The sequence below is a fragment of the Patagioenas fasciata genome, chromosome W, assembly GCF_037038585.1.
Source record: "Patagioenas fasciata isolate bPatFas1 chromosome W, bPatFas1.hap1, whole genome shotgun sequence".
Taxonomy (NCBI): domain Eukaryota; kingdom Metazoa; phylum Chordata; class Aves; order Columbiformes; family Columbidae; genus Patagioenas; species Patagioenas fasciata.
Window position 1 is genome coordinate 53,541,581 of NC_092559.1, and position 23,309 is coordinate 53,564,889.

General features: G+C 42.0%; 1 protein-coding gene across 1 annotated transcript; it reads left to right on the plus strand.

Annotated features, from left to right (window-relative positions):
- The first annotated feature begins 512 nt into the window (after positions 1–512).
- Positions 513–14,716, plus strand: LOC136115733 (small conductance calcium-activated potassium channel protein 2-like). The gene is made up of 2 exons (XM_071801650.1): positions 513–4,260; positions 13,964–14,716. Exon 1 carries the CDS (start codon positions 658–660, stop codon positions 1,798–1,800), a length of 1,143 nt encoding a protein of 380 aa, XP_071657751.1. The 5' UTR covers positions 513–657; the 3' UTR covers positions 1,801–4,260; positions 13,964–14,716.
- Positions 14,717–23,309: the final 8,593 nt, after the last annotated feature.

Here is a 23,309-nt window from a genome sequence, read left to right on the forward strand (position 1 = left end):
CAAATGCCCCCAAGCAGTTAGCTCTCACTGCCATCCCGGGCCCTGGAAGGCAGCAGGCTCTGGGCTCTCCCGAGTTTCAGGAGAGGAGAGATCTCCTGTGACCTCTCTGATGGCCTGTGGGCACGACCTGAGGCCGCGCCAGGCCCCGAGAGCCACCTCCTCCCCGGGGCTGCGACAAGGGCCTCGGAGCGAGGGCGCTGCTGTTTTGCACGTCTCCGGGAAGCGGCGGGGCGTCGCTGGACAGCTTCAGAGCGCAGCGCCAGTCCCCACGTTCTGGAGACGGCGCGGATGTGTGCGGCGACGCCAAGAAGCAGAGGGAGATCCCGGAAAGCGAGCTCAGCGAGCGCTCTCTCCGCCCACCTCGGGGCACCCCAGGTTTCTGTGGCGTAGGGCACCCCGGCGGCGGGGCGAGGTGGCGGGAGTGGTGGCAAGGCGGGATCCCCGCGCGAGAGGGGGGAGGGCGGATGGATGCCTCATGCCGCAACCGGTCTCCTTCTTGTTTTCGTCCGCCCGACCAATCGGACGCAGCGTCTGGATTCTACGGAAGCCGGAATGGGCCCTTCGTAGCGACAGCAGGACTCTCCCCTGCCGACCATAACGCATTGCGCAGGGTGCACCACCACCACCTGGTCCTTCTGCGGCTTTAACGCCTCTGACATGGAAACACTATTGCAGTTCCAGCCGGGCTTCTGCTCCGAGCAGCAGCAGCACGGCCAGGACAAGCAAAGACTTCTCCAGCAGTCACAGGATCAGCAGCAGAGCCCATGCCTCCAGTGCAACTGCACCTGCTATGAGGCCGCTGCGGCAGCAGCGGGGGATAACCTGCCCTCGCTGCTCCGCACTTCTTCGCCCCTCTCGGGCGCCTTCAGCACTCGCTCCTCGCCGCTCTCCATCTCCGCCTCCTCCCGGCAGGGCAGCCAGTTGAACGTCTGCGAGCTCACCCCCTCCAACCATGCCGGCTCGTCCAGGAAGCCCCACCATTGTCCCCAGTACCACCAGTGCCATAGCCCGCAGCAGGAGCAGGCAGTCAGTCCCAGCAGCAGTGTCAGCAGCGGCAGCACCCACCATCACCACTACCAGCAGCGTCGGGAGAGCAATCCCTTCGCCGAAGTAGCCATGAGCAGCTGCAGGTACAACGGCGGCATCATGCGGCCGCTCAGCAACCTGAGCTCATCCCGCAGGAACCTGCACGAGCTTGACTCCGAGCCTCAGTCGCTCCAGCCGCCGCTCGCCAACCCCATATCCGCTGCTCCGGAGATCGTGGTCTCCAAGCCCGAGCACAACAACTCCAACAACCTGGCGCTCTACGGCTCCGGCGGCAGGAACAACGGCGGGAGCAAGTCCAGCAAGAAGAAGAACCAGAACATCGGCTACAAGCTGGGGCACCGCCGGGCGCTCTTCGAGAAGCGCAAGCGCCTGAGCGACTACGCGCTCATCTTCGGCATGTTCGGCATCGTAGTCATGGTGATCGAGACAGAGCTGTCCTGGGGCGCCTACACGAAGGTACCTGCCACGCCGTCGGACCGCCTTCCTCTCGCTCTCGGCGCCGTCGACGCAGCCCGACTCACGCTCCCCTCCCCCCCCGCCACCGCCCCGTGCCCCTGCCGCGGGCTCGGTGCCCGCCCCGGCCCGCGGGTGAGGCCGGTTCGCGGGGAAGGCGGCTCCGCAGCCAGCTGCACTCTCCTGTCAGTCTTTCAGATCCGCGCAGAAAGGCGGCTGCCGCCCGACCCCGGCGTCACTTCGTTTCTCCGAGAGCCCAGCACGGCGGGACTGTTCGGCCCTCGCCCGGCCCTGCCTTGAGGCGTCTCTCGCCCTGAGGTGCCCTGCCCCCTCAGCACCGCCGCGTGGGGCCCCACTGGTCCTTCGCCCTGAGACGAGATGCTCCCCCCCGCGGTTCCGCAACCGTGAGGCGAGGTGTCCCCCGGCCCCGCCGTGAGGTGTCCCTCGGCCCCGATACCGTAAGGCGAGGCGACCCTCCCTCCCCTCCCAGTCCGGGCTCCGTTGCTCGCAGTGGGGCTGGGGAGCCCGGCGGGGCAGGAACGGTCCCGTGCGTGTGGGTCTGTGACGGACAGTGGTGTCTTTCTGTTGCAGGAGTCTCTGTATTCCCTCGCTCTAAAATGCCTTATTAGCCTCTCCACGATTATCCTGCTTGGGCTCATTATTGTATACCATGCAAGGGAAATTCAGGTAATGTTTCACTTTATGAATTGCTGAGCGTTTACATATCTGTGGCTGCAGAGTCAGTTTTTCTAAAGGCTTTATTGTGGTAAGTACTTTGCATTTCCTGCTGATTCAGAAAACAAAAAGAATCACTTAGTGCTTCCTGAAGTTCAGTGAATGTATTTCATCCCTGCAGAGAAATAAGATGGGCTACGTGGACACAGTCGTGCTAGGAAGCATTGCCTTTAGAGGGACTGTTACCTGCGATTATGCTAGTAGGATCACTTATTTTTGAGGTTATAGCACACTTTCTCTATGACATACCTGCTGTCTTCTGTAGCAGATGTAGGGAAACAGTCTTTTATTTCCCAGTGACTAAATGTCAGGCTGTGCATTTTCTCTGCATAGCAGGGCTAATTACTAGGAAAGAGGCATCAGTAACTTCTAGGTATGTAATCTTCACTGTGCTGTTTCAGATGCTAGCATACACTAGAAGAATATTTTAAAAGAGGGGGGAAACCTTATTTTGGATTTGTTTTATTTAATGCCATAGAAATTGCAGCCACTAGGAAATGTGACAGAGGAAAGCTGTCAAGACAGGTAGGGCTAAAGGTAAGGGGAATTTAATGATCAAAGCTATAGAGTAAGTCTAAAAATACTGTCACATGTCCTGTCCCAGGTACTTAGTGCTAATTTCAGTTGTCTTTTTCTTTTTGGATCAAGAAATTGCAATTTGACATTTCAGTTAAATTGAAACATATAAGAGAGAGTTTTCAAAGTTTTGAAGTGAAAAATACCTTATTTGTAGATACATTGGTGGTTTTGCTATGTCTAATTAGAGATACCTTGGGCTACAGGCAGAAATGTCAGTTTTCAAGGGCAAGAACATCTTTTTCAGCAGTACCAATTAACGAAAAAGAGAAATTAAGAATTGTATAGTACCCTTCTTCTGTGCTGTAGTTCTAATATGAAAGGGCACCACAGTCTCCTACTTAGGCTACTGTTAGAGAAGTATTGCGTTACCGAAGACTCTGCCAAATGGGATCCTATCCTGCAGAGCTTACATATGAAAAACACTATTTCTGGCTCAGAAGCCAGTTTCTTTGCATTAATACCGAAGATGGGCAGCTATTTAAACAAGTTTTAAATAATCTTTAAAACTGACTGTTTTCTGAAAGGATACTTGCTTTTAATTCAGGCAAATACCCTGCTGTGTGCAGTGGACTGTTTCTTGAATCAGGTCTGTAGAATCATGCCCACAGCTGGTTGATTGTATCCTGGAGCACCAGCTGTTTGCTGATCTTGTTCAAATTTGATCATTCCTTTCCTATTCTTCTCTGAAAAGTACCTAGACTTTATCGGTAAGTATAATGTAAATTTGCAGGAATTCATCAAGACAATAAATTTTGTTGTACAGAATAGAATGGCAATGTATTTTGCTTGCAGTGTAGTATGTTTCATAGTCTGATAGAAGCAAACCTACCTGAAAGAAAAGTAGATTTTCCTGCAAAACATGAACTCAAATAAGATGAAAGTTTTGCAATTAGTAGTGCTTGCAGATTTAATATTTAGAAGCACCTGATGACATAAATTGTCTGCTAACCAAAACAGCAAGCAACTCCATGGTAGTGCCTTAACAGTATAGCAGGTGACTGTAGTCTGTCCATTTAAATGACCTTGCCTATGTGTTCTGTCTTCAAAACAGTCGGTTTGTCAGTTAAACTGAACTGTGAGTTTGCTTGTCCCAGACCTGCTGAACATCCTATTTTAAGGGAGTTGGGAGATTTAAGAAGACTTATAGGGATTCTTCACAAGAATATTATATGGATGTGATATAAATGGTCTTTTTTATTTTTTTATTTTTTATTTTTTTTTAGTTTATAAACAGTAGAGGAACAGGAGCACCTACAATATATAAGGGGTGGGGTGGGGTGTGTGTCCTTTGCCTCCTTTTCAGCACCGCAGACAACTCCGCACGTGCACGTTGCACATTATCCTGGGCGTCCTTGGCTGGACTGGGCTGGGCCTGGCTCAGAGCAACCTGTGCTGCAGGGAGAGCAGCTGCCAGCCTCCCCAGCTTCCCTCCGGCAGCACAGCCAGGTGGGTTCTCCTGCTGCCTGACGGCACATGCATAATTTTGGACATATTTTTAGCCTTGCATTCTAAACCTATTAGCAAAACAGATTCATTTTTATATTCTGTGAAACAGCTCTGCATTTGACAGACCTGAGTCTCCAGAATAGCATAGCTGCAGTATTTAGACAAAACCGTGCAGCTTTGTGAAATATTGGAAATGTTAAAATGCTTTCTTCAAATAGGTTTTCAGTGATTGCAGTGTATTAGTTATTCTGCATTATTAGCTATTAGTGTTATTATTCATATAATAATAACTGCAATTAGTGTTATTATTAGTTATTCTGTATTATTAGTTATTAGTGTTATTATGTATTATTATTATTAGTTAGTGTATTAGTTATCCTGTTATTCAGGAGCTATTATTTATTAAATGTGACTTAATGTTAAGACTGTAATAAGAATCAAATTAAACCAGGTAGTTTAAAATTATAATTCTTAGCCTACATGATCATTTCAAGAAAAGAGGATAAAACCACAAACAATGCTTCCTTCACCTCCCTCCCTCCCTCTCCCAGGAAAAAAGCCAGATGAACAACAGTAATGATGTTGGAGCCAAGTATGGTGACAACCCCAAATCTGTGTATTCTCCTTTTGGTTCATTGTTGTCATGCTTGCAATATTGTTAAAAACATCACACTTGGGAGATGATGAAATATTCTTTACTTGCTCTCTAAGCTTGTGTGTTTGTTGATTCAGTTTGGAAGACTGGTAGGAAAAATGTAACTCATTGTTATCCCAGCCTAGAACAGGTATTTCTCCGACTACTGTTCCAGTTGAGAAATACACTTTTGAAGAGGTGGAGGAGGGAAGAGTTAAGAAGATAGTATCATCCAATTATCATAATACTTTACAATGTATAAATTACCCACTTCATGCATAAACAGTTTGTTGCTTCATGATATTTTACGTAATTAAAATAGCAGCATACGACATGATTAAAATTGTTGTTTCTAGACAACTTACTGTTCTATTAACTTCCAGGTGGAAGTTAAGAAACTTTATGATAACAGTTCACATGGTAAAGCTGCATTTTTTTTTTCTACTTCTACTGAGAAAGTAGACCTCTCTGTCTCTCTCTTGTACTACTGGAGATAGAAATGCTTTTAAAATGTACATCTCCTGAAGTATTACTGGCACTTCCTTATATTACTCAAAACAAAGGATTAAAACCAAAATTCTCTAAGGTTGCTAATAAGATCTCTCTAATCGCCTGTCTTGGGTATTCTGTCACAGCCTGGTATTTCTTGAAAGATGGCTGTCACGTGTTGACCCAGGAAGAAGTTACAGGTGCCCACTGTCTCTGAAAAGCAGCACTGTAATGCATAAGACACAGAAGGCAGGACAGAAAATCCTTTAACATTGGTCAAGCATCTAACGAACAGTGACTGAAAGGATCCGAGGCCTTTTGCACTGAAATTAAATGTAGAAGATGCTTGTTTCCAACAGCTTCCCTTGAGACATAGGAGGAGGTTGTATCTAATGGTCAGGCCACTGAATGGTTGGCCTGACAATACCTAGCGTTGTCCATTCAAATGCACCCTTGTTCTGAGCATTTTTTAGTGAGGCTGTTAGAAGTTTATCAGGACATCAGGTTTATCTTTCCTTAACAATCTGTTCTTAAGTCTAGAGTCACAGGTGTACTCCTTTGTCAGAATGAATAAATTAGCTCATTTTATCTAGCTTCAGATTCAGTATTTCTTCCTTTAACTTCTGTTTCCCCTATCACCTTGCAAAAATATTGCCAGTTTCTTCAGTGAATATATCCTTTTTTAATTGGTTCTTGATTTCCCAGTAGTAGTGAAGCTGATCTTCCCTGAAGGAAGTAAGGCTTCTCTCACATTGGGAACAGTGGCTGATGGCAGTCGTGTTGGGAGATGGCAGCTCTTCATGCAGTGATCTGTAGAACAAATTAATTTCTGTGATCAATGAAGAAAAACAAATCCTAAATCAAGAACTGTAAAATGATCATTTAAATTTAACAACATAAAAATACTGAAATGTAGATAGTTCTCCTCAGTGAATTTTGCTTCCACAAGAACACTGTAGAATTAGAGTTATTTTATTTCTGAGATACTTGAAATGGGGAAAAATACAATACAACAGAGAGCACTAGGTTTCTTACAAGACGCATTCTAAAATTAGTTCTGTAAAAAAGTACTGATATTTTGTGGGAAGATGTGCTATGTTCTTCATACAGAGTCTTGGAATTGCAAAACTAAATTCATTCTTAACTCTGGAATCTGACTAATGTTTCTATCCCAGTACTGCTAAGATTAGTGCACTAGTTATAGCTGACCACCTACAAGACCATAAAAGGTTTTTAAAGAGATGTTTTTGGTTTGGAAATATTTTATTAGTAATTTTTTCAATGTATTCATTTGTTGTTCGTATTTGTGAAGGTGCAAAGGGAACCTAAGCAATCCATTCAATATTTCTTTGCCACTTTCCCTTTCAGGTGTAATAAAGCTGGCATAGCTGATATCCAGCTACACTCTCAGCAGTGAGAGTGAGCCAGAACAGGCCAGTAGAAGCAGGGGGTAGTGTGGAGTGTCAGCAGATGGAAGTCGGGTTCTAAACAAGTTGTATTTAAGTTAGCTTAGCTGGTGGAATGTTTTGTAAAGATTTGCTACAGGCAAATAACCTGCTCTGCCCTTAGACTCTGTGATTCTGTGGAACAACAGTATGATTTTAAAACTATGCATGTTTTTCATTCCATCTCTATCAATTGTACGGAGCAGCTACTCTGGATTGCTCTGGGTCACCCAGTCTATTTACTAGTAAACATATCTGTTACGTAATAACATACATTTCCTTTTATTTTTTTAAATAACAGAGCAATGCATAGTATAAAACAATAAAAATACTTCTTTAGTGCACTGGTCCCATTTTCCCATTTTGCCTGTTTGTGCAAAGGAAAGGAACAGGACTCCTACCTAAACTGTTCTTTCTGTATTTATCTTCCTCCACTTATGCTATATTCAGAGCTTTACTAAGTCATGTTCCTTCTGCATCTGCTTGGAGAACATTTTTGACTGTCAACCCCAGTCACAGGAGCTTTTGGGAACTGTTGGCACTGGATGGAAGTTTTCTGAATGTTGTAACTTTAAGGAGCTCATTCTCATTGTATTTTACCCTGCTGGAGGGAGTGGGGTCTGAATATATTATATGATAGAATAAGTGTTAAATGAAGAATATTATGTAAATGAAGAAATACCTTTAGTGGACACTGACTTTGAAAGAACTCCTTATTCAGTAACTTTAATTCAGTCACTTACTGATGGGTCTAGTGAGTATGTCAAATGAATATGGTAACCCCGAGTGGTGGGCTTCTATTTCTGGACCTCCAATTTGGTTCAAAGGCTCCTAACAATTCATATCAACATGAGTAAATATCTCACCATTGTTTAAAAATCTGAGGAAGCTCAAGTGTGATTGTTCCATCAGGAGTCCAAACTAAATTAAAGTAGGAGATTGCCTCATGGAATATCTTATTAATAATGCTTTTCTTGGGAATTCCTTCTACTCTATAGCACTGGGGAAGAAATCTGGATATCTAGGAACATTCTTTTTTATTTTCCTTGGAGTCCTTGGATTTCACTTCTTGACACTGTCACCTGCATAGAAGGTTATTGGGAAGAAAGAATGGCAGTTTTAGGAGCATCTCACCCTCTTTGGGTCCCTGAAGCACATACATACAGGGAGAACTATGTGAAAAGAAGTTCCATATGTCCCAGCAATTGCTAAGTGTTGTAATGGTTCCTTGGCACCACGGGCTGTCAGGGATTAAGCCATTTCGCAGTTGTTTGAGACAAATGATAGAGCTAAAAGTCTGGCCTGTAGCATTTAAAAATATTGAGCAATGCCTCAGAATATCTTTGGAGAGAGAAAGCAAAAAAGAATACTGTCAGTATCTGATTTAGAACAGAAGGAAAATATGGGGAGGCAGAATTTAATCTTATGTTAGTTTATGTGATTGTGTCCTGCCTTTGTTATCTCATCAAGTATTTGGGCTAGTGTTTTTATAATGAGCTGAGGGACAGAGGTTAAAAAAAGACATGGACAAACCTGATAAGCGTGTTGAGTAACACATATGTGCTTATTGAAATGTTTGTGGCTATGTCCCTCTCTGCATGTGCCCTGTCATAGGAACTATGATGTATATTATTCAGGTATATTTTAATGTGAAGTTTTTGATGCTGCACACTGGAAAATATGATACACAAAGACCATAAGGAGCCTCAGTTACACATCTCTTCCTGAGATGGTCAGATTTAATGCAGTCTTTGAGGGAAGCATTTTGAGCCTACTTATCCACCAGCACATGTTGACGTGAAATTTTCTTTACGTGCACTGACATACACAGCACATATAGCAAGATATCAATAGCCATGAAAAACTCATTTTGCACAGAGATACCAAATTTAAATAAATATGCTATGCAAAAAAAATCATTTTTACGATGAAACTAAGTACCAGACTTTTACAATCATACTTTTAAATTGACATTTTTATAATTAGGGGGGTGTGTGTATGTGCATATACATGTACGAATGATAGAATAGTCTAGTTTCTCAATTTGAACAAACTAAGAATGTTTCATTCGTGTAGATAGCTATATCCACAAGATCTTGTGGATCAATTTCTAATGGCCTACTAGAAAATTTGGTCTGAACTCTGGATGTGGGAAACATTCTGGAAAATATAAGATAACAAGGCCTTCATGTAGTTTTGTGAAAAACATTATTCTTTGCCTTCTGTGCTTTGCATGCAGAAGGTGTTTGATGCCTCATGGCTTTTATATAAGACTTAAACTTACTAACTTCTCTGCTCTGTGGCACTGTATTCAGGATGTAGAGTCCTCAGGAATTCCTATAGAGTCTCCAAGATCGAGGACAGGCCTTTGGATAATTTATAGACCGTTTGATTATATGCCTTCTGATGATGCAAGAAGGTGTTTTTTCATCCCCTAGTTAGGGAAAGGCTTGAGATGTCTATCTCCAACCACCATATGATTTTCAATCATTTGTACTTAATACCTTCTTCCTCTCTGAGGACTAGCACTGTGCCCTTGTGGCCAAGAAGGCCAATGGCATCCTGGGGTGTATTAGAAGGGGGGTGGTTAGTAGGTCCAAGGAGGTTCTCCTTCCCTTCTACTCTGCCCTGGTGAGACCACACCTGAAATATTGTGTCCAGTTCTGGGCCCCTCAGTTCAAGAAGGACAGGGAACTGCTGGAGAGAGTCCAGCGCAGGGCAACAAAGATGATCAAGGAAGTGGAGCATCTCCCTTATGAGGAGAGGCTGAGGGAGCTGGGTCTCTTCAGCTTGGAGAGGAGGAGACTGAGGGGTGACCTTATTAATGTTTACAAATATATAAAGGGTGAGTGTCACGAGGATGGAGCCAGGCTCTTCTCGCTGACAACCAATGGTAGGACAAAGGGTAACGAGTTCAAACTGGAACACAAGAGGTTCCACTTAAATTTGAGAAGAAACTTCTTCTCAGTGAGGGTAACAGAACGCTGGACCAGGCTGCCCAGGGGGGTTGTGGAGTCCCCTACTCTGGAGACATTCAAAACCCACCTGGACACCTTCCTGTGTAACCTCATCTAGGTGTTCCTGCTCCGGCAGGGGGATTGGACTAGATGATCTTTCGAGGTCCCTTCCAATCCCTAACATTCTGTGACTATAATGCTGTTTTTAGTTGCATAAGCGATATTTTGGGGACTAGAAGCTATAGAAAAATGTTTGGTCAAAACTTTGGTAGAACAGAAGCCACAGGGGCTATATTTTGCTAGTCTGTGTCATAGTTCCATCAGTTCTTTTATAAGGGTAAAGTGACTCCAGTATTTAACCATTTAAAATTAGGATTTTTAAATTAAATTAAATTGCCACAGTGCCATTGTGAGTACAGTTGATTCTCCTTCTGCAAGGAATGCCTCAAGGAGTACAGCCGATGCTACTTTGTTGTTGTTTATCGCTTCCTTTTTGTTCCTTACAGCAGAGCAGTGATACTGTTTTGACATTTGTTCTTCTACCAGGACCGCAGAGAAACTGGCCAATTTCCTTGCACTTTGCTTTCACCAACATCCTCAGATAGATAACCTGCTAGGAATTTGTTTTGATATACTAATGATTTACAAAATTAATTTCTCTTCTTTTAAGTAGCTTCAGGGAGTCTCTGATCTAAGTTGTCATTGCGTGCAATCTGTCTACTCTGAATTTGTTTCTCTTTTTCGAATCTGGTGTTATATGAACTTAACACAAATCGTTATGTAAATACACAAATGCCCATTAATATCTATGTTGTGCTATCTATTTTTACATTTATACTGTGTGATGTTAGAAGTTTATTCATAGTTTAAGATTCATGTCTTATTTTTAGATACCACATGTTGGAAATGCATTATATATTTTCAGATGAAAAGAACTTTTTTTTTAATTTGTCTTATAGAGTGCAGACTTAGTAAAAACAGATGGTAGTTCTGTATTTGAAGAAGCTTTATAGAACACTGATGAAGAACATAAATTAGATTTCAATGTTAGACTAGTAATTAATAAGAAATTTGAAAGCTATGAGCAGGCATAGCATCTTTGACCTTGACTGGAGTTGGGCCTTCTGCATAGGCTGCAGGACTCAATTTTATAGGAAGAGCTCTCTTTTTATTGGCAGCATCATTCCCCATTTGAATGGGGAGTAGCATCGTAAAATGAATGCATGGTTATTATAACAGAATTGACTGAAAGCAGCTGAGAGGGGGTGTGTGTGTGTGTATATATATATATACACACACCCCCCCATATATAAAAATATAAAAAAATATACACACACCCCTCCACTTTAAATTGTGCTGTTGAGCTGTTCTTTCTCTCCTTCATTCATTTTCCCTTCTTGCTTTCTGAATAGTAAATATACACAACCAAGCAAGCAGGAACACGCAAATACCATTGCACTTTCCAAATTAAAAATTAACAATTGCATCTAGTAGGTTGCATAATTGCGAGCATATAAAATGTACATGAAATTCTGTACTAATTTCTATCTATTTTCAGTACACCCCAACTGACTTGTTATCCACAGCCTATTTTGTTCCAGAATGTTTGGTATTCCTGTATTTCATGGACTGAATTTAGAGACACAGATTTGTATGGAAATTTAGCTCATAATATGGTTTTGAAATGTTACTATTTTTTTAAAATAGGAATATTTGTACTGGTTCTGTGGTCCTCTATGGCTTCTGGTGCTTTCTACCTTCTGTGTTTTCACCTCCTAAATCTCATTATGTGACAGCTGAAGACATTATCACTTTCAAATATTATTTTTCTTAGAAGCAATTGGCTTAGCCGAAGTCGAGTTGATAAGGATTTTCTGTGCCTGGAAACATAACCCATTCCACTTAGCACTACTGAGAAACTTCTTTCTTTGTAACGTATTAGGATTTCTTCTGCTGACAACTGAATATGTTCTTAAGTATATGTTTCATAATGATATCCATCCTAAAGTTTTAAGAAAAGTGATTAATTATAATTTTCTTTTATGAAAATTGTAAGATCATATTTTGATGTCTAAGTTTAACTCAACATTCCTCTATTCTCATCTTTTGAATCAAATCAATACTTAAGGTATCATTTTTCTTTAATTGCCTTTCTGCATACAGTATTCATATTGAAATCTGTGAAGACGGTAGGTAAAAAGGGAGGACAAAAGACCATTGCTTTTCCAGCATATTCTGCAACTTCAAATGAAATATGAAAACACTGCTGATTTAACATGTATTTGATATGTATCTGAGAACTGAAATGGTCAGCCACGTCATTCGTTTATTCTTTTCTTCAGAAAAACCCCACAACATTTGAGGGATTTGATATTATCTACCTCATATTCAACTAAACTGGTTACTATTCATTGGTATTCTGGGTGCTCTAAATACCTGGACCTCTTTACAGCTGTTTTGCCATTTGTGTGATCTGACTGACAGAATTTACAGGCTAATGACAAGAATCAAATGCACTTGAGCCTCACTGTATTTTGAAAGTTTGGCCCTTTATATCAAATAATACATTTGCTAAGTGCAAACCAACTGCCTTTTGGTAATAAATAAATAGATAGATTTACCTTCCTGCCAGTATGAATTTCATTTTTATATCTAGCATACAAAGTCTTCAGAAAGACCACAGGCAAAAGAAAGCGTATGTGCTCATGTTGCATACATTGAATTCACCGAGCGTGTTTCTTTAGCTTAATTCAACATTATGTTTCTTTTGCTTTAATAGTATTGCAGTGGAGGTAAGAACTATACCCAAGATAAACAGAAGGAACATGAAGGGGAAGAAAAAAAAATAAATAATTAAAAAAAAAATAATTTGGGTTAGGGCTTTTTTTGTTTTTGAACTGAGAGTTCAGGCTTGCATTTCTAAACTTTTGAAGGATGGAAAGGGGCAAAAAGCATTGTAGATGAGGAATTGCTTGTTTGGCCCTATATATGGTGTGCAGCATGCCAGAAATACTTTTCTTACATTCAGAAGGACATTCTTTGTGTATTTCACCTTCTCACCCCTTAAATTACTTCTAAGTTTTTGAATAATCTAGTTTTAAAAATCCTGCAAAAGTTTTTTGTTTCCTATTACATATTTACTGAACAGCCTTGTCTAGATTCAGACCTGAAGTGGTGTGAAGGTCATCTCCTGTTGCTGAGATTGTACGTTCTTTGTTGTTATGGATTATTTTCCTTTTTTGAAAAGTTACCTTGCATATCCCTACTCTCTACGAGTAACAAATATCGTTCAATTAAGTATTTAGTTAGTAAATCTTCAGGAACAACATTTACTAAACAGTGTGAAGTGTTTTATTACTTTTGTTCCTGAGTGGTAAACTGAAGGCTTTGATTCTGCAAGGACCTACGTACATCTAATAGATCTCACCTGGCTGCCTAGGCAGCTCTGGTGTTTGCAGGCCTCTGCTTTTCTTTTTTTGTTTTTTTTCTTTGAGGGTGTAACTACAGTTCATTTAGACATGGTTGACCTAACTTTAAAACAGCCAGTTCAGGTATTGCTAGTAGTTGAGGTACAGTTAAACTGATTTTTCACTATGAGTTATCTTTTAGGGTCTTTATGTAGTTTCTTGGGTGGTTTTGTAGCCTGTGTTGGTTTATATTCATACCTGAAGTTTGAAGAGAGCTTGAATAGTTCTACTAAAGCTATAATCTCTCCAGCCTGAAGCACTGATATGTTCTAAAGAAGAAATGTTGTACTGCAGAAAGTATTTTCAGTTTGTGATTTAGATTTCCATCCTGAAAAGCCTTTCTTAAATTCTTCTTAATTCTATGAACTTGGAATAAGCAACTGATTTTGAAGGGATGAGGTTTAAATTGGCATGGAGTATTATCAACAATGACAACTAAACAAAAATTAGAAAAAAAAAATCTTAGTAAATAGTATGTGGAAATTCAGTTTCATATAGGGTTTTAAAAATGGTTCACCAAAACATTATTTTTGGCTTAACCAAAATGACATTTTCTTAGTAGTGACTTAGTAATGTCATTTGCTGAAGTGACATATTTATTTTGGTTTTAGTGGTCATTAGCAGCTCTGAAAACAATGGTATTTTAAAATGGAATTATAACAAGGTTTGTTAATGGCATACTAAAATTAACCTTATGTTTTATCATTTCAGTTATTCATGGTGGACAATGGAGCAGATGACTGGAGAATAGCCATGACTTATGAGCGCATTTTCTTTATCTGCTTGGAAATACTTGTATGTGCTATACATCCCATACCTGGGAACTATACATTCACATGGACAGCCCGGCTTGCCTTTTCTTATGCTCCATCCACAACAACAGCTGATGTGGATATTATTTTATCTATACCAATGTTCTTAAGGCTGTATCTTATTGCCAGAGTTATGCTTTTACATAGCAAGCTCTTCACTGATGCATCATCTAGAAGCATTGGAGCGTTAAATAAGATAAACTTCAATACCCGTTTTGTTATGAAGACTTTAATGACAATATGTCCAGGAACCGTACTGTTGGTTTTTAGTATCTCATTATGGATAATTGCTGCGTGGACTGTCCGAGCTTGTGAAAGGTAAGGTTGTTCTGTTTGGTTGGTGGGGTCTGTCTGTCTGTCTTGTTTTGCTTCTTTGGTTTTGTATTTGAAGGACCTAAATATTTAATGGCATGGAGCTTCCTGGTCTTTAATATGTTGAATGCTGGTTGGATTTCACTCTGTCACAGATTGTCAGGAATGCTTTGCCTTTTAATCTGAAGGACTTATGTAGAGAAGTTTGTGCCATAACACTTATTGTAGTATTGCAAGTCAATTTCAGTGTTTTCATTTAACTTGGCAGAAACACGGTGGGATACCATAAAATGTCTTTTAACAACAGTTACAGTTGTTGATATTCTGTATTGATAACAGCTTTCATTTATTGTGTTTGCGAGTTAAACTTATTGAGAGACATGTAGATAAAATAGCTATGGAAAATTCCAATGGAAAAATGTATTTTTTCAATTAGACTTTTATTGTACTGTTTCTTTAAAAAAAAAAAAAGAGAAAAAATGTTGCCAGGAAGTTGGCAAAATCAAGAAAGGGTGATGTACTGGTTTAGACTGGGACAAAATTCATTTTCTTTGTAGTAGCTCGTGTGGATTTGTGACCAAAATAGTGTTGATAGCACACCGATGTTTTAGCTAGTGCTGAACAGTGCTTCCACAGCATCAAGACCTCTGTTTCTCGCTCTGCCCACCCCCAGTGAGTAGACTGGGGGTGCACAAGAGATTGGGAGGGGACACAGCCAGGACAGCTGACCAAAGGGATATTCCATACCAAATACCATCATGCTCAGCAATAAAAGCTGTGGGAAAGAAGGAGGAAGGGGAGAAGTTTGGAGATATGACATTTATCTTCCCAAGTAACCACTACACTTGATGAAGCCCTGCTTTTCTGGAAAAGTAAGATGGGGAGTAGTGAATGAATTCCTTATTTTGCTTTGCTTGTGCACACAGCTTTTGCTTTCCTTATTAAACTGTCCTTATCTTACCCATGCATTTTATCACTTTTACCCCCTCCCACTGGGGGGGACTGAGTGAGTGGCTGTGTGGGGCTTAGCTGCCTATCGGGGTGAACACACAACAGAGGCAAAGAGAAATGGGGGGAGGGAGGGAGAGAGCGATAAAAACAGAGGGGAAAAGAGAGAGAGGGTGAGAGAGATTAAAAAAGATAGAAAGAAAGAGAGCAACAGAGAGACAAAGAAGGAGAAAGGGAAACTTAGAGAAGGGGGGAGAAAGAGAAAAAAGAGGGAGAGAAAAAGAGAAATGAGGAGAAAGAGAGTAGGGGAAGAGAGCGGTAGAGTGAAAGAGAGGAAAAAGAGGAATGGAAAAGAGAGCTAGTAAAGGAAAGATAAATAGTTAGAAAGACAGAGAAAGTAAGATAGGGAGGGAGAAATATTGAGAGAGAGGTGGGAAGAGGGAGAGCAGACAGACAAACCAAGAGAGACAGCAAAAGCAAGAGTGTGTGAGAGAGGGAGAGAAAGCATGAGAAAGCACACAAGAGGCAAAGTGAGTTGAAGAGAGAAAAAATGGGAGAGAGAGAAATACTGAGAAAGCTTGGGGCAAAAGCCAGAGACCGAGTGGGAGAAAGCAAGAGAGAATGTGAGGAGCAAAAAAAGCAAGAAACCATGAGAGAGCAAGAGCAAAAGCTAGGGAAAGAGAGAGCAAGAAAGGAAGAGGCAACGAAATTGAGGGAGACAGCAAGAGAGGGAGAAAGCAAAAGCAAGAACGTGAGTGTGAGAGTGAATGAAAAGGTGAGACAGAGAAAAACCTAGAGAGGGAGAAAGGCTAGGGAAAGATAAAGTGAGAAACAGACATGTTGTTTTTCCTCTTCCTTTCCCCGTTTGCCCACCTTGGAAACTGTTTAGGGGAGTTGTGACAGCTAGCTGATATATATCAGCAGTTAAAATGCAAGCTGACTGTTATGGTCAGGTTACTTTTGGAAGTTATTAATTGCATTACTTCTCAATTTGTTACGGAGAAAAATAGCTTATCTTATAAACTGAATGTAGATGTTATCTTGACATTGCTGCTTTTATTGTTAATATTGCCAGAACTGTGGAATGCAGTTTGTTACAGTACATGCTTAGTGTCTGTGTTGTTCAATTATGTTATGGCAAGACTAATCATGTTCTGAAAATGTTAACAGTGACATATCATAGTTTCAAAATATTTCCAATACCTGGGACAGAAGGAACATTCTAAGGGTGGGTTGACATTGTCTGGCTGCCAGGTGCCCCCCAAGCCACTCTATCACTCCCCCTCCTCAGCAGGACAGGGGGGAAGAAAATATGACAAAAAACCCTGTGAGTCAACATAAGGACAGGGAGATCACTCAGCAGTTACTGTCATGGGCAAAACAGACTTGGGGAAGATGGATTTAATTTATTGCCAATTAAAAAAACAGTAGGACAGTGAGAAACAAAGACAAAACTAAAAAACACCTTTCCCCCACCCCCTTCTTCCCAGGCTTAGCTTCACTCTTGACACTTCTTCCTCCTCCCCCCCTGAGTGGTGCAGGGGGGTTGGGGAACAGGGGATGCAGTCAGTTCATAATGCTTTGTCTCTGCCACTCCTTCCTCCTCATGCTGTTCTTCTGCTCCAGCATGGGGTCCCTCCCATGGGATACAGTCCTTCACAAAGTGCCCTATTGTGGGTCCTTCCCACAGATTGCAGTTCTTCACAAACTGCTCCAGCATGGGTCCTTTTCACGGGCTGCAGTCCTTCAGGAACGGACTGCTCCAGCATGAGTCTCCCACAGGATCACTGGTCCTGCCAGAAAACCTGCTCTGGCATGGGCTCCTCTCCACATCCTGCAGTTCTTGCCAGGAGCCTGCTCCGGTATGGGCTCTAAATGGGCTGCAGTGTGGATATCTGCTCCGGTGTGGGGTCCTCCATGGGCTGCAGGGGCACAGCCTGCTTCACCATGGTCTTCTCCATGGTCTATAGGGGAATCCTTGCTCTGGCACCGAGAGCACCTCCTCCCCCTCCTTCTTCACTGACCTTGGTGTCTGTGTAGTTCTTTCTCTCACATTTTCTCTCTCTCTCACAGTTGCTGTGCAGCATTTTTTACCCTTCCTTAAATATGTTATCAGAGAAGCACCAACAGCATCGCTTATGGGCTCAGCTTTGGCCAGCAGCAGGTCTGTCTTGGAGCTGGCCGGAACTGGCTCTATCCGATATGGGGGCAGCTTCTGGTGTCTTCTCAGGGAAGCCACCTCTGAGGTTCTCCCCTGTCCTGCTACCCAAAAGCCTTGTCATGTAAATGCAATACAAGAAGTAACAAAGTGTTAAAAGGAAAGATGTTTTGCCTTCTAAATTCATTGCAAGTGACAAGGCACTCTCTCAGCTGCCCCCATGTCAGACAGAGCCAGTTCCAGCTGGCTCCAAGATGGACCTGCCACTGGCCAAAGCTGAGCCAGTCAGCAATGTTGATAGTGCCTCTGTGTTAACATATTTAAGAAAGGGTAAAAACCACTGCACAACAGCAGCTGTGAGAGAGAGGAATGATAATATGTGAGAGAAACAACCCTGCAGCCACCAAGGTGGGTGAAGAAGGAGGGGGGAGGAAGAGGTAGAAGAGTCAGGAGTGAAGTTGAGCCTGGGAAGAAGGGAGGGGTGGGGGGAAGGTGTTTTTAGATTTGTTCTTATTTCTCATGATCTGTGATTAATTGGCAATAAATTAAATTCATCTTCCCGAAGTCAAGTCTGTTTTGCCCATGACAGTAATTGCTCCCTGTCCTTCTGTTGACTCACAGGGTTTTTTGTCATATTTTCTTCCCCTCTGTCCTGCTGAGGAGGGGGAGTGATAGAGTGGCTTGGTGGCCACCTGGTAACCAGCCAAGGTCAACCCACTGCAGGTGTGCATGAAGAGCAATTCATAATTGTCTTGGTGTGTTTATCAGAGAGAGGAGGAGAGATGTCTGACAGCTACTGTGATATAAAACAGCTGTTTGATTTTTTTTTTTTAAGGCTTATTTTGTCCATTAATACACTGAATATTTACAAGTAGCTTTGACTTGCAGAAGATTACAGAAGGTGAAAATACCTGTAAAATACAATAGTGTATGCCATCTCTGAAACAATACAACATATTGTAATACATAAACAAGAAATGACAGATTAAGGATAAAGCATTAGGACAGAAAGTTTGCTGGTGTAAGTGTTCAACAGAAGGATCTGATGTGAAAGAGAGAAGAAAAATATTAGTCCCATTGCAGCTTGGTGCTGTTGGAGGGGAGAAGAGGATGTTGGCTGAACACTAGTTTTCCTTGTTTGGGCTTGTTTGCTGCTGCTGCCACCTCTCTAGTAGGACTCACATAGGACATGAGATTTGAAGAGGAGAAGCTGCTCTCTCTTTCCAACTCTGGAGAAGAGTGTTGAAGAACAGGGAAAATATCTAGGTTAATAATCAGTCATGTCAGGAAGTTCAATGGCTTCTTTTCAAATTTAATATTTGGCTATGGTACATCTCGGGGGGGGGAGGGGGAGCTTAAACGTGATTATAAAACATTGCATGCCAACTGCTGAGTTTGCAGTGGGGTTGTAGTAGGAGAATGTGGAGTTTACACTACTGCAGGTGCTGTTTGGCAAGTGCACCGTCCATTTGCTGCTTCAGGCTTGCTTCTGGCAGTTAACCTGTGTCCCTTTTCTTTCAGTCAGACACATTCTCTGTTGTTACTGAATAACCTAAATTTATCAGTTGTGTAGTCACTTAGTTTAATTGACTTGATCTGAGAATTATCCAAAATGTTTTCCTTTGTGACCAAAGTGTCAGCCAGGGGCTAGGGTGCGTATTTCTGAGTCCCCAGTAGCACATGTGGGAAATGACATTGCAAATGATTTACATGAAGTAATGGTCTTCTAATAAAAAGCAAGTTCTCACTTACCTGTGTTTCAGAAAGAAGTTACCTGCTGTTCTAATTCCTTGAGTTAAAGGTTGTCGCGAGGGAGTAATTTAGGGTTCTGCTTGCTGCAGAACAGTGTTTAGATTTCTTAAAGAAAAGCGCGACTTAAAAGAGTTCGGTGGCGGGTTTACTCTATTATTTACTGCACGGGGGAGATATGCCAAGCCAAATGCTGCTTACCTTCTTTCCAGGCGCCTGTATCCGTTCACGAAGCAAACTTTCAGGTGTCTTCCCTCCCTGATAACCATTTGCTCCGGGGACTGTGTCTTGGAGCTCCAGAGACAAACTCTCAGGCGAGGCCTGTATCCGTCGCGGTGCAAACTTTCAGGATTCTTCTCTCCCTGATAACCGTTTACTCCAGAGTCTGTATTTAGAGCTCCGAAGGCAAACTTTCAGGGGAGGCCTGTAGCCGTTCGCAAAAGCAAACTTTCAGGCATTCCCTCCCTGGTGGCTGTTTGCTCTGGAGCCTATGTTTAAAGCTCCAGTGGCAAACTTTCTGGCGAGGCCTGTAACCGTATGCAGAGCAGACTTTCAGGAAACAAAATTCTCAGGGGAAAAAAAAAAAAAATGGAGTAGAATAGCAGGAAGGCTGGCTCGAGCTGAATACCTGCACAGAGGTCCAACTGAGCACGCGAGCACAGAAAACTACAAACTTTTATATCTTTATAGACCATGCATACCATGATTCAGTCCAATAGTAATATTTCACTTTTAGGTCTTCTTGCTTCTCATTTGATCTTTTTTCTCTGATTCCACGTGGGCCTTTGTTTTGTTCAGCTATAGACATTGGTTTTGGTCCATATCCTTGCAGGTGCTGTTTTGTCTGGATAAATCCTGTCTTCTCAGTGAAGTGCAAAATAGGCTCCGTTTTGCAGATGTCTATAATGTCTCCGCGTTAGCCTTGGATCATTGTCTTCCCAGTCAGTTCCGTTTTTCCCAGCAAACTGCAAACTAGACCTTATATTACAAGTGTTCAGTGTAGTTTGTAGTTGCTTCTGGTAAATATGAGCAGGACTTCACAGCTTAAAATTTCAGCAAATCCAGCTTACCGAGTAACATGAAGCAAAGAGTATATTAAAAATCATTCAACTTTATATCTCTAAATAATTCATTACATTTAGTATGCATCTACTTAAGCCAAATGATTAATACTGAACTTGAATTGGGCTCATCCACTCACCTGTGAGTAGTAAAACCATTGCCATACAGCTCACTTATTTAACAGGGAGAGTTCAAAGTGGGTTCATCCAGGCTGTCGTATTTATAGAATAAAGTGGTTGACTCGTAGTCAAATTGCATACAGTAGGAAAGGTATGCACGAGACTCCCTGTGCCCACGAGTTACCGGCGTTCCGTGTGCCCTTCTGCTTCCTTGTGGGTCTCCTGGAAGGCGTTCTTGGCCTGGCTGCGGCTCAGGCCCTTACCTCCTCTGGAGCCTGGACCAAACTGCTGCTGGTTTGGCTAGGGGGGGGTCGAGTGCATCCGCCACAAAGGTTCTCTCTTATGTTATCCTGTATTTTGAAGTATGCATTAGATAATAGCCTCAAATCTTCCCACAATCCATAATTGTAGAGATGCAACATTACCTGGAATTGAACAGTGAGATTTCAGATCAAATATTCGTGCCCCAACATCTTTTTCTTTTTACTTTTTAAATCATTCATCTTTTCAGAAAATCATCATACACCTTCAGAGTAATGAGCTTCTGAAATTTTATCCTTCTCTGTTTAAACTTCAATGTGAAAGTGGAATCTTTTGCAGTTGATTCTTTCCAAGGCGTTCAAAACATGATGTTACATTTAGTTAATTTAAAACCAAAGAGGCTTTTCAGCTCAGCATTTATATTTTTTGCCTTTTCCAAGTATACCAGCATTTGACAAAAGTTTTGCTTGATAATTCTTGATAATACTACATTTAGAGTGGTATTTGCTCTAATGGTTACGTCTCCTTGCAAGCAGATGGCATTGATTACCTTCCCTGTTCTTTTTGTGTTGGGAGGCAGAAGACCTGCTGATGCGATCAGCGTACCTTCAGTGACTATTTCTGAAGGCAAGGCCTGTGATTTCTCTTGATTTTTAGAAAATGAGATCTTGCACAGACAATCAGTCAGGAAGCAGATGCTGTGGCATGATGTTCCGGTGTCCATCAGGGACACAACAATCTGCATCAGGAACTGCACGGCAGAGCAGTTAATTTTCATTTACTTCAGAAGGAAAATAAACAAAATTAGACTCAAAGAATGTTGGTATGGTTTTAATAGGATCAACCCTAATACAGGTAACAGGCTATAGTTTTATGGATAACATAGAACATTAACGTGAAGGTTTCAGTATACCAACCAGAGTATGCTAAGATGTATACAGATAATCTATACATTCATAAAAAATAGAAAATCAAAAGTGATAGAGAATCCATCCTATAAATATGTTGTGACCTTGAACAAAGTCAGTTAAGCTCTGTTTGTCTGTTCCATGCAATACAATCATATTTATCTTTACTGTTTGGCATGGTATCAATATGCTGAATAATAAAATGGTTTGACCTTGCCCAACTATCACCTGACACTAAGGGGACAGACACGTTCTTCTAGGGATCCTTGGCAGAATTATGACAGCACTAAGTTGTAGTTACCATTAAAGCTTTATTTTTTTAACCAGGATTTTATGGTTAGCATAGCATAGAATTTATTATCAGTGTAGCACAGGATTTCTACAAGCAGAATCAGAGCAGCACAATTTTATAAATAGCATACCACAGTTTATGGTTTCTATTCACCTGGACCCTCTGCAGATTGGGTCAAAACTTAATATTTGGCTTGCCATATCAATATAACAATCTTAATCTAGACTCAAAAAGACATAAAAGAATATGAATCGCTTAGTCCTCAGAGGAAGCAGACAACTCTGGAGGCATCCCTCGCCACCACAGAATCGTAGAATGTTAGGGATTGGAAGGGACCTCAGAAGATCATCTAGTCCAATCCCCCTCCCAGAGCAGGAACACCTAGATGAGGTTACACAGGAAGGCATCCTGGTGGGTTTTGAATGTCTCCAGAGTAAGGGACTCCACAACCCCCATGGGCAGCCTATTCCAGTGTTCTGTTACCCTTACTGAGAAGAAGTTTCTTCTCAAATTTAAGTGGAACGTCTTATGTTCCAGTTTGAACCTGTTACCCTTTGTCATACCGTTGGCTGTCAGCGAGAAGAGCCTGGCTCCATCCTCGTGACACTCACTCTTTATATATTTGTAAACATTAATAAGGTCACCCCTCAGTCTCCTCTTCTCCAAGCTAAAGAGACCCAGCTCCCTCAGCCTTTCCTCATAAGGGAAATGCTCCACTCCCTTAATCATCTTTGTTGCCCTGCGCTGGACTCTCTCCAGCAGTTCCCTGTCCTTCTTGAACTGAGGGGCCCAGAACTGGACACAATATTTCAGGTGGAGGCCAGTATCTAGTGGAGTGCCTCAGGGGTCAGTACTGGGGCCAATATTATTCAATATATTCATTAACGATTTGGACGAGGGAATTGAGTGTACTATCAGCAGGTTTGCTGATGACACTAAGCTGGGAAGAGTGGCTGACACGCCAGAAGGCTGTGCTGCCATCCAGCGGGACCTGGACGGGCTGGAGAGTTGGGCGGGGAATAACCTGATTAAATTTAACAAGGGAAAGTGTAGAGTCCTGCATCTGGGCAGGAACAACCCCAGGTTCCAGTATAAGTTGGGAAATTACATATTAGAGAGCAGTGTAGGGTGGATTTATGGATGTCCAGACTATTTAATTGCTCTCTAACCCAGTCCTCATCAACTAAGGCAAACTCCTCCATTTTCCGGACTTCCTCTGGGGCCTCAGGGGTATGGGCCTCCTCAGAACAGCCTCTGGCAGAGCAGACAGAGACAAAGAAGGTTTGAGCGGCAGAGGAACATGCAGGTTGACTCAATATGAGTGATAAAGCATAGTTCGATTTATTAGCCCAGACAGCATATACTTATACAGTTCACGATAATTATGCATACCTGTCACCTACTAATTGGCTTAAGCTCTAACAGTCACATTTGCA